General features: G+C 41.6%; 1 protein-coding gene across 1 annotated transcript in view; it reads left to right on the top strand.

Annotated features, from left to right (window-relative positions):
• LOC135518142 (electrogenic sodium bicarbonate cotransporter 4-like) overlaps positions 1-9,290 on the top strand; it is a 49,676-nt gene extending 40,386 nt beyond the window's left edge. The window contains exons 22-27 of the mRNA XM_064943059.1: positions 4,243-4,315; positions 4,405-4,473; positions 4,549-4,722; positions 4,916-5,089; positions 6,090-6,142; positions 8,522-9,290. Of these exons, the coding sequence (XP_064799131.1) occupies positions 4,243-4,315; positions 4,405-4,473; positions 4,549-4,722; positions 4,916-5,089; positions 6,090-6,142; positions 8,522-8,705 (727 nt within the window). The 3' untranslated portion in view covers positions 8,706-9,290. The remainder of the gene's footprint in view (positions 1-4,242; positions 4,316-4,404; positions 4,474-4,548; positions 4,723-4,915; positions 5,090-6,089; positions 6,143-8,521) is intronic.
• The last annotated feature ends 2,972 nt before the right edge of the window (positions 9,291-12,262 follow it).

Here is a 12,262-nt window from a genome sequence, read left to right as displayed (position 1 = left end):
TTTTACTCCATACATTTTCCCTGACACCCAAAAGTACTACATTTTGAATGCTTAGCAGGACAGGAAACTTCAGAGTAAATCCCTGGTCATCCCTACTGCATCTGATCTGGCGGACTCACGAAACACATGCTTCATTTGTAAAATATGTTTTAGTGTTGGGGTGTGCCCCTGACTATTCATACATTTAATAAACAATAAAAAATATGTCATCTGGTTTGCTTAATAAAAAAGGAATTTGGAATGATTTATACTTTTACTTTTGATACTTAGTATATTTTAGCAACGATATTTACTTTTACTTTACTTTTATTCAAGTATTACAATTGGATACTTTTCCCACCACTGCCCAGATGGTCATGCGCCATCGCAATCTTTGCTTTGTCTCTCACACTACTCTGTTCTCTTCTATCCTATTATCTGTTCATTCTGCTAAATCCTTCTCCCTCCTGTCTTCTGATTCTGCCACTTTGAACCTTACAGCATCCTATGACTTGCATTGTCCTCTTTCCTCCCGGCCGGCTCGGCCCTCCCATCATGCTCTGAGCTTACAGAAGAGGGCTGCGGGCAGCAGAGCAAAAATGGAGGAAAACTAAACTTCCGTAGGACCTATCATCCTTTCACAATGCCAAGCGTCGCCTGGAGTGGTGTGAAGCCTGCCAACATTGGATTCTGGAGTAGTGCGTTCTCTGGAGTGATGAATCACGCTTCACCATCTGGCAGTCTGACGGATAAATCTGAGATTGGCAAATGCCAGGAGAACGCCACCTCCCACAATGCATACTGACACATAGTTTCCACTGCTCCAGAGTCCAATGGTGGCGAGCTTTACACCACTCCAGCCAACGCTTGGTATTGCGCATGGTGATCATTGACTTGTGTGCGGCTACTCGGCCATGGAAACCCATTTCATGAAGCTTCGGATGAACAGTTATTTTGTTGATGTTGATTCCAGAGGCAGTTTGGAACTCGGTAGTGAGTGTTTCAACCGAGGACAGATGAGTTTTACGCACTACACGCTTCAGCACTCGGTGATCCCGTTCTGTGACCTTGTGTGGCCTACCACTTCGCAGTTGAGGCGTTGTTGCTCCTAGGCATTTCCACTTCAAAATTACAGCCCTTACAGTTGACCGAGGCAGCACTAGCAGGGAAGAAATTTGTCGAACTGACTTGCTGAAATAGTGGCATCCTATGACGGTGCCACGTCGAAAGTCACTGAGCTCTTCAGGATGGGCCATTCTACTGCCAATTTTTTTTTTAGGGTGGATCAGCTTAATATTGCGGAAAGAATGTTGCTTCCAATGTAATTGTCTGCATCATTTCCAATCCCCCATATTTTTTTGGTAAATATATATATCCATACACGCATGCATATATATACACATATATACATACACATACCTATATAGACATACATACTTTTTTAAAGAATATACCTTTATTATTATTCCCCGCAAACCCTACCGCCGATCCCCCAATTGGAGTAAACTAATAAACACTTCTGCTTCTACTTTCAATCCATACATCTTATACACACTCTACAGACACAGTCTACTTTACAATAGTTCTCTCTTGTTTGTTCTTAGTCCTTCCTCTATTTCTGATGTCCATCCAGTTTGATTTCTATTTGTAACAATGCTATTTCACAAAAGTTCCGAACCTATATATATTTTCCAGATCCCGTATGCTTTACATTGTTTTCTTGTTATTAGTCCCACCCTCCAGCTTCACTCAATCCCTACAATCTGTCTCTCAACATCATCCATTTCGGATTTCTACTTGCCATATATTTTTCAACTGTGCTGTGATGCTTCACAAAATAAATGAACCTTCCTATTCTCATAGCTTCTACAGATTGTAAATTAAAAATAAACATTTTTGCTAAAATAATTATTACATTATTGATTGATTGACTATGGTTTTTCAAATCACCCAGTATTGCTATCTGTGGTGTTAGTTCCAGGCAAATGTTGCAATTCTTCAGCCATTCCTTGACCTGTGACCAAAAACGAGCTACATATGAACAATACCAAAATAAATTATCCAATGACTCTGCCTCCTCACAGCAGAATCTGCAGAGCTGGGAAGATTGTATCCCCCATATATATAACATTCTATCAGTTGCAAGAATTTTGTATAGTAATTTATATTGAAAAATTTGAAGTTTTGAATCCGGCGTTGTTTTGCGTATCAATTCATAAACCATGTGCCATGGAATGGGCACATCGAAAATCTCTTCCCAACTATTTTGCAACTTATGGCACAGCTGTCAATTTGTTGGTCCTTAAATGAAATTGGTATATGTTTTTATTTATCACACTTTTCTTTAACCATTTATGTTCTTTAATACAGGGCCGACATACAAGTTCCTTACTTTTTCCCCTTCTACTTGCCTCTTCCATTTTTGTGGTAATGCAGCAATTAATTGGTTGTAATTTTGGGTAGAGCAGATATTTCCATATGTCTGTGTAGGTTGCATGTGTGACATAACTCCACCAGTCCTATTTATGATATCATTCACTAAAATTATACCTTTTTTAAACATTTCTTTGATAAATACAGTTTTTTTAATCAATTAGTATATTTGAATTTAACCACAATATTTGTTGTACTATTTGTTCCGTCCTTTCGAGTGGATTAAACTGAAATTGCAACCAATTTTCTAAGGCTTGTTTAAAAAAGAAAGATATTTTGGAGATGATTTCCTTTTCAAACAACCGAAAGTGAGCAGGTGTAATCTGAATAAAGGGAAAAAGGCCCTTCCTGAATATAGGATGTGACATTCTTACCAATTTACCAGAGAACCCGTTTGGATTTAAGTATAACTTTTGTATGACTGATGCCTTTAGTGAGAGGTCTAATGCTTTAATATTTAATCATTTCTGCCCACAGAATTCATATTCGTGATATAAATAGGCCCTTTTAATTTTATCTGGTTTGCCGTTCCAAATAAAATTTAATATTTTTTGTTCATATAATTTAAAAAGCAGGTCACTGGGTGTAGGCAAAACCATAAGCAAATAGGTCAACTGTGATATAACTAAGGAGTTAATCAGGGTGATTTTTCCACAAATAGACAGGTATTTTCCTTTCCATGGTAGCAAGATCTTATCTATTTTGCTAACTTTCTATAAAAATTTATTGGAGTGAGATAATTTCTTTCTTTTGGGATTTGTATACCGAGTATGTCCACATTTCCGTCAGACCATTTAATTGGTAAACTATACAGTAATGTAAATGTGAATTTTTTAGTGATCCAATACGTAATATGGTACATTTATCATAATTTGGTTTTAATCCAGAGAGGATAGCAAAAGTATCTAGATCCTCTCAGAGGCCGTGGAGAGACTCCAATTGTGGTTTTAAAAGAAAACATGAATCATCAGCGTACAATGACACCTTAGTTTTTAGGCCACGGATTTCTAATCCCTGAATATTATTGTTTGATCTAATCTTTGCAGCTAACATTTCGATGGCAATAATAAATAGATTTTGCCGATAGTGGACAACCTTGTTTTACTCCTCTTGACAGTTTAAAACTTTCTGAGATGTAGCCATTATTTACTATTTTACACCTAGGGTTACTATACATAACCCTAACCCATTTTATAAGAGATTCCCCAAAATTGAAATATTCTAAGCATTTATATATAAACTCCAGTCGTACTTTATCAAAAGCCTTTTCAAAATCAGCTATGAAAACCAGGCCTGGTGTCCCCGATATTTCATAGTGTTCTATTGTTTCCAGTACTTGTCTTATATTATCTCCAATGTATCGTCCATGTAAAAAACCTGTCTGATTAGGATTAATAATATCTGACAATACTTTTTTTATTCTATGTGCCAAGCATTTTGCTAGAATTTTTGCATCACAACCCTGAAGTGTAAGAGGTCTCCAATTTTTTAAATGGACTGGATCTTTATATATACCACTTGGGTCCTGTTTCAGTAATAATGATATCAGACCTTGTTGCGTGTCTGATAATCTACCATTCATATAGGTGTGGTTAAAACGGTCAATGTTTGTCTATGGAGATTGCATGTCTGTATGCCAAATTGTATATACCTGTCAGCAACAGGTGTGGCTGAAATAGCTAAATCCACTAATTTGAAGGGGTATCCACATACTTTGTATATATAGTGTATCTTAAGATGAATGCACTAACTGTAAGTCGTTCTGGATAAAAGCATCTGCTAAATGACTAAAATGTCAAATCTAAATGTGTGTGTGTCTGTGTGGTACAGGGAACAGAGGTTGACGGGTATTCTGGTGTTTGTCCTAAATGGAGTCTCCATCTTCCTGGCTCCTGTCCTGCAGGTGAGTCAGTGAGAGAATGGGCCTAACCGTCACATGCAGTGGGTGGTGTTGTGGAGGATTGTGTTAACCGGTATATTGTATTCCCCCAGTACATCCCCATGCCTGTTCTCTACGGTGTCTTCCTTTACATGGGAGTGGCCTCACTTGCTGGAATACAGGTACATTTCATGTGAGTGTGTGTGTGTGTGTGTTTGTATATGTGCTTACTCACCCTCCTCCTCTTTCCTTCCTAGTTCTGGGAACGTATAAAGCTGTACCTGATGCCAGCCAAGCACCAGCCAGACTTCTCCTTCCTGCGTCATGTTCCTCTGAGGAGGGTTCACCTGTTCACCCTGGTCCAGATCATCTGTCTGGCTGTCCTCTGGATCCTCAAGTCTACTGTCGCTGCCATCATCTTCCCTGTCATGGTGAGAGGTGTGTGTGTGTGTGTGTGTGTGTGTGTGTGTGTGTGTGTGTGTGTGTGTGTGTGTGTGTGTGTGTGTGTGTGTGTGTGTGTGTGTGTGTGTGTGTGTGTGTGTGTGTGTGTGTGTGTGTGTGTGTGTGTGTGTGTGTGTGTGTGTGTGTGTTGCATCAATTGATAGGGATAACCTCTGTTTGTAGATCCTGGGTCTGATGGTGGTGCGTAAGATGATGGACCTGATTTTCTCTCAACATGACTTGGCCTGGCTGGACGACATCCTGCCGGAGAAAGACAAGAAGAAGGAGAAAGGGGGGAAGAAAAAGAAAGACAACAAAAAGACCAAAGCAGCAGCAGAGACGGAGAGCGACGAGGAGGTAAGAGACGAAGACTAGCAGAAACACACTCACAGTATCAGGCTGACAGTGTGTTGTGGTGTGTAGGACTGGCTCCATCTGTTGTGTTGAGTGTGTTATCTCTGACTAATACGTTTCTCCTTTCTCTGTCCCACAGTGTTGCTGAAAAGGCACTGTATAACACTTACTACTGTCTGTCTCATAGTCTGTCTCGACGTCTGTTTCGACGTCTGTCTGTCTGTCTGTCTGGACGTCTGTCGGTCTCGACGTCTGTCTGTCTGGACGTCTGTCTGTCTCGACATCTGTCTGTCTGGACGTCTGTCTGTCTGGACGTCTGTCTGTCTCGACATCTGTCTGTCTTGATGTCTTTCTCCTTCCAACTTTCACCTGCATGGTTCAATCCTCTCTGTGTATTATTTAAGCATTTAATTGCACCATTTACTGTTTACACTGTATCCTGTGCATATAATGAATAAACTTTGATTTGATGGTTGTGACTTTTTGCTTCGATATAAGCATGCAGATTGTGTGAGCGTGTGCGTTCATGTCCGCGTATATTTGGGGCATCATCCCTCACGCCTCTGTTGAGCCACTCCCCTGATGGTTCCTCCTGCACGCTGATTGGTTCCCCCCGGTTCCCCCCTCTGTCACTCAGCCCAAGACTCCCCTCCCTCTTCCAGTGAAGATACTCATGGACACCATAGACCTGCCTAAAGACCCTGACCCCTCTGTAACCCCACCCACCCAGCCCCCTGTCTCTGGCTGGGAGTAAACCTCTCTTTTGAGATTGACCAAAATAGTGAGAACTGTTTTTTGTATTACTGTGATGTCATTGTTGTGCGACAGATGGAGCAGCAAGATTTATGTTATGATGTTGTGAGACACTGATGGTTTTATTATTTTTTTGTCTTCCTTCTCTCCTACCTCACCTGATTCTTCACTCTGCCATTCAACCCCTCCTATCTCTCTGTGTGTATGCATATGTGCGTGTGTTTGCTTGTGTACGTGTCTGTGTGTACAGGAGAAGAACGTTTACTCTAGTGTGAATCCTGATAACATTGAGCTGGACCGCAGGTACTGTGTGCTCAAACTGCACGTCCCCTACAGTGACCTGATACAACCTGCCATCACACACACCGACTGAGGAGTACATGGCCAGCAGGACCACAACTAACGACTACTGACACACACACACACACACACACACACACACACACACACACACACACACACACACACACACACACACACACACACACACACACACACACACACACACACACACACACACACACACACACACACACACACACACACACACACACACGATGCTGATACATTTCACTTGAAGGCATTCAGTTGTACAACTGACTAGGTATCCCCCTTTCCCTTCTGTACAATTACCGACACATGCTAGGAACCATTTCGCAAAGTTCCATTCACTATTAGCATTCTTTAGCACTGTTGTCACCTAAACACTTTATACACATTGAATTTCATATAAATATATACAAATATTCCATAAACTGTAGATATGATGTGATATTTAACATGTAAACATATGTCTATTAGATTCAGTTGGATTGTAGTTATTGTATTATAAGTGTGTTAAGCAAAACCTCTACTCGTAAACATTGTATAAATCACTGTAGTGTCTGGTAGACATACCCAGGCACATGGATCACATGCCATTCTGAACATTAAGTCTACTGTCCAAAGCTGTTGGAGCATAAATCGCAGTGTGTGGACTGTCTTCTCCTCGTTCAAAATATTCTCTGAGTTCCAGCACCTACTCAAACCACTGGATGTTGTGTGTGTAATGTTTTTCTCTGCTATACTTTGGCCCTACTGTAGACGTGTTTGTGAGGGCAGACTGACAGTTGTTCAAATACCACAGCCCATGCACCTGAAAGCAAGGCAGAAGTAGTTTTTGTGTGCTTGTTTGTTTTGATGATGTCTTCCATGTGTTATTTATTCACCGTGTGCTGTGTGGTTTGTGGCAGCAACCTCTGTTGTACTAATGTAAAGACTCCTCTGAAGGCACAGTTGACGAAGGAGGAGTTGTAATGTTATAGTAATACAATATTATCATTATTGAAAAAAATGAATTTCACCCCCTTTTTCTCCTCCATTTCGTGATATCCAATTACGATCTTGTCTCATCGCTGCAACTCCCCAACGGGCTTGGTAGAGGCGAAGGTCGAGGCATGCGTTCTCCGAAACATGACCCGCCAAACCGCCAAGCTTCTAAATACCCGCCCGATTAACCCGGAAGCCAGCTGCACCAGTGTGTTGGAGGAAACACCGTTCAACTGACGACTGGGGTCAGCCTGCAGGTACCCGGCCCACCAGGAGTTGCTAGAGCGCGATGAGCCAAATAAACCCCCCCCGGCCTAACCCGGACGATGCTGGGCCAATTGTGCACTGCTGTATAGGACTCCTGTTCACAGCTGGTTGTCACACAGCCTGGAATCAAACCTGGGTCTGTAGTGACGCCTCTAGCACTGCAATGCAGTGCCTTGGACCACTGTGCCACTCGGTAGGCAGTAATACAATATTATAATACAATGTTAGTCTGACATCTGAGAGGTGGTGGTTGTCAGGAGTTCATTGGAGACATTATTCAGACCTTATCATTTACATATTTTATATTTTGGAATTATAAGACTTCTCTGATCTACAATGGGACAGTAATCCTCTCCCTTGTCAGTCCCAGCTGGTTTTGTCAGCCACTGCTCTCTCAAGACAAGTGAATTCTGGACCCAAGTGTTTGTCTGGGACAATCAATGTTTGTCTGAGAAATACGGAAATAGGTATTTGATTACCGGTACATATAGGTCATGAACCTGCTGCAATACAGTAAGTCTAGTCTGTCTCACCTCACGCCCCTTCACCTCACCTTACGCCCCTTCACCTCACCTCACCCCCCTTCACCTCACCTCACGCCCCTTCACCTCACCTCACCTCACCCCCCCTTCACCTTCTCACTTCACCTAATCTCACCTCACCCCGTTTCACCTCACCTCACCCCGTTTCACCTCACCTCACCCCCCTTCACCTCACCTCACCCCGTTTCATCTCACCTCACCCCGTTTCATCTCACCTCACCTCGCCCTTCACCTCACCTCACCTCACCTCACCCCCCCAACCCAATCCGTTTACTTTTTGTCACCTTTGAAACTCACATCCTCCTCCAAATCTTTCTAACTACCCCATAACCTTCTTCTTCCGCTCTGTGTGTGTGTGTGTGTGTGTGTGTCTGTTTTCCCCTTTGTAGTAATGTGTGCTCTTGCTCGTGTCAGTTAACACATTCTTGTCTGCATTGCTGTTCAGGGAGTATGGTTGAGAAGTGTGAAACTGTTTGTTTGTGCTCACAAGACTGATTGCCTGTGGTCGTGACAGTGCATGTGTGTGTGTAACCTAGGCTGTTCCACCTGACTGTTCCTCCCTCAGAATTACTCTGCACCTGAAGATCTGCCCCCCCTCACCTGCCCACTCCCAGGTGAGCCTTACCCCAGGATCATCATCACGCCCTCCTGTTTCCCAGTTTGACATCCAGGTGGAGTCTGAATACAAGGAGTCTGACCTCTACCCACTGGGTCATGACCTTTACCCAGCATTAACCCCTGCCCTCTGAATGGCCGCTACCTGACCTCTAAGACTCAACGAGACCAGTACCAATACAAAAACTCACACTCTCATCCCTATGATGTAGGCAGCGAAACCTTGCTGTAGGTTGACAGCACATAGACACACAGACACATATTACCAGTTGAGCAATCCTCAAAACTATACAAGACTACAGTTTCTCTCCAGTTTATGTTAATAAGAATTGCCTTTTAACCCGAAGTACCTGTCAGTTATTATAAGAAGACAGACAAAGTATAACTTTTATATATTCAGTACCCCTGCCCATTACACCAATTTAGTACATCAACAAAAAAGAAACAACTAAAGCTATATTAATTACTTGATTGCAAATGTATCTGTACAATTATAAAAAAAAATGAAGAAAAAAATATAGAAATATAGAAACATGAGCGTTGTGATAATAATGGTTTAAAAATGACTGATGTAATTGTTTATTGCATTTATTAGGTATTTTGTTTTCAGTGCATTCACCTTTATGAATATATGTGTATAAATGACTGTTGGATAAAGTGAGATACTAATATCAGAGTGTACTTACTTTGGATTGTAAAGATTTACAAATGCATGTTAATAAAATAGTATTAAAAAACCTTGTAGCCTAAAGTTTGTGTGAAATCTTTAATCCTGGAGCAGTTATCCTTTAACATGTAAACAACCTAACATCATGTTTTTCAGGAAAAAATAACAACCTTTTAACTGGCATGCGAGAAAAGATCATACAAATTCTTTAAAAAGTTGATTCCTGGACTTCCTGACAGGCCGACCCCAGGTGGTGACACCAGATGGTGACCCCAGGTGGTGACCCCAGGTGGTGACCCCAGGTGGTGAGGGTAGGAAACATCCCCTCCACCAGGCTGTCCCTTAACACTGGGGCCCCACAGAGGTGTGTGCTTAGTCCCCTCCTGTACTTCCTGTTCACCCACGACTGTGTGACCTCAAAAGACTCCAACAGCATTATCAAGTTCGCTGTCAACAAGACGGGGGTAGGCCTGATCACCGGCGATGATGAGTCAGCCTACAGGGAGGAGGTCAGTGACCTGGCAGTGAGGTGCCGGAGCAACAACCTCTCCCTCAATGTCAGCAAGACCAAGGAGGTGATTGTGGACTACAGGAATTGGGGAGGGCGACCACGCCCCCATCCACATTGACGGGGAGGCAGTGGAGCAGATAGACAGCCTCAAGTTCCTCGGTGTCCAAATAACTAATGACCTAAAATGGTCCAAACACATGCTCAGTCGTGAAGAAGGCGCGACAGTGCTTTGGCATGGGTCCTTAAATCCTGAAAAGTTTCTACCATTGAGAGCATATTGATTGGATGCATCACTGCTTGGTTTGCCAATAGCACCACCCTCGATAGCACTACAGATGGTTGCGTGGACAGTACATCACTGGGGCTGAGCTCCCTGTCATCCAAGACCTCTATATCAGACAGTGTAAAAAGAAGGCCTGGAAAATCGTAAAACACCCCAACCTCTCAAGCCATAGACTATTTTGTTAGCTGCCGCATGACAAGAGAAGTCTGACACTAACAGGCTTTTGAACCGCTTCTATCCCCAAGAAATACAAATCAAATCAAATCCAATTTATTTATATAGCCCTTCGTACATCAGCTGATATCTCAAAGTGCTGTACAGAAACCCAGCATAAAACCCCAAACAGCAAGCAATGCAGGTGTAGAAGCACGGTGGCTAGGAAAAAAACTCCCTAGAAAGGCCAAAACCAAGGAAGAAACCTAGAGAGGAACCAGGCTATGAGGGGTGGCCAACAAATTAAAAGGTCATTTACCACCTTCACAAGTGCAGTCTCAGTGCTATGATGGGGTCTAAAACCAGACTGAAGCATTTCGTATACATTGTTTGTCTTCAGGAAGGCAGTGAGTTGCTGCGCAACAGCCTTTTCTAACATTTTTGAGAGGAATGGAAGATTCGATATAGGCCGATAGTTTTTAAAATATTTTCTGGGTCAAGGTTTGGCTTTTTCAAGAGAGGCTTTATTACTGCCACTTTTAGTGAGTTTGGTACACATCCGGTGGATAGAGAGCCATTTATTATGTTCAACATAGGAGGGCCAAGCACAGGAAGCAGCTCTTTCAGTAGTTTAGTTGGAATAGGCTCCAGTATGCAGCTTGAAGGTTTAGAGGCCATGATTATTTTCATCGTTGTGTCAAGAGATATAGTACTAAAACATTTGAGTGTCTCTCTTGATCCCAGGTCCTGGCAGAGTTGTGCAGACTCAGGACAACTGAGCTTTGAAGGAATACGCAGATTTAAAGAGGAGTCTGTAATTTGCTTTCTAATAATCATGATCTTTTCCTCAAAGAAGTTCATGAATTTATTACTGCTGAATTGAAAGCCATCCTCACTTGGGGAATACTGCTTTTTAGTTAGCTTTGCGACAGTATCAAAAATACATTTCGGATTTTTCTTATTTTCCTCAATTAAGTTGGAAAAATAGGATGATCGTGCAGCAGTGAGGGCTCTTCGATACTGCACGGTACTGTCTTTCCAAGCTGGTCGGAAGACTTCCCAGTTTGGTGGAGCAGCAGTAAGGGCTCTTCGATACTGCACGGTACTGTCTTTCCAAGCTAGTCGGAAGCCTTCCAGTTTGGTGTGGTGCCATTTCTGTTCCAATTTTACAACTGATATTAAGCTAACAATATAGCGACACGGACCGAGTTGTATCTTGTATCCTTATGGACCTTTTATTTCAGTACTTGCACTGTCTCTATACACACTCACAGGGCCCTACTCACTCCATCATTTGCTCACTCACACTTAATATGCACATACATTTATACCGACTCTACACACTTGCATACCCACTCACATGCAAGCTGCTGCTACTCTGACTATCTTATATCCAGTTGCCTTGTTCCCTTACCCCTGTACATATCTACCTCCATCACCCCAGTATCCCTGCACATGTAAATATGGTATTGGAAGTGGCTTTCTAAATATTTCCTGTATATAGTATGCTTACTTACTTTTATGTATATTTTATATTTATTTCTCATAATAAATTGTTATTGTTTATTTCATTGTTGGGTTTTGAGTTTGCAAGAAAGGCATTTCATTGTACTTGTGCATGTGACATTAAAACTTTAAACTTGAGCTCTGTGAGATATTCATAGTGATGGGGGCAGATTTTTTGATCAAGAGAGACCTTTAGAAAATATGCACCTTTTCTCTAACATTAAACATACAAATATATATTTTACAGTTATAAGAAAGGTTAAATCTTATAGTTAGTCATTTCAAATTTTGATTATGCTATATTTAGAAAGCATATAAGTCATTTCAAGCATTCATAAAGTTTTGTTGAATAATAAATACATCATATAAAATATTTCAGATTGTCATATTTGTACTTTGTCCTTAAAAGTGACAGCTCATCAATTTATAACTATTTTTACCAGAAAGGTGAGACTTTAACCTTTCTTGGAGTATGCAGCATTTCTAGTTGTTGTTCATGGCCGTCTCATGATAAATAATTAATTTGGAGGATTAGGTAGATTACTATTTCGATTACATTTAACAGGTTAAC

Source organism: Oncorhynchus masou, chromosome 28, assembly GCF_036934945.1.
Source record: "Oncorhynchus masou masou isolate Uvic2021 chromosome 28, UVic_Omas_1.1, whole genome shotgun sequence".
Lineage (NCBI taxonomy): Eukaryota > Metazoa > Chordata > Actinopteri > Salmoniformes > Salmonidae > Oncorhynchus > Oncorhynchus masou.
This window is presented reverse-complemented; position numbering and strand designations above follow the sequence as displayed.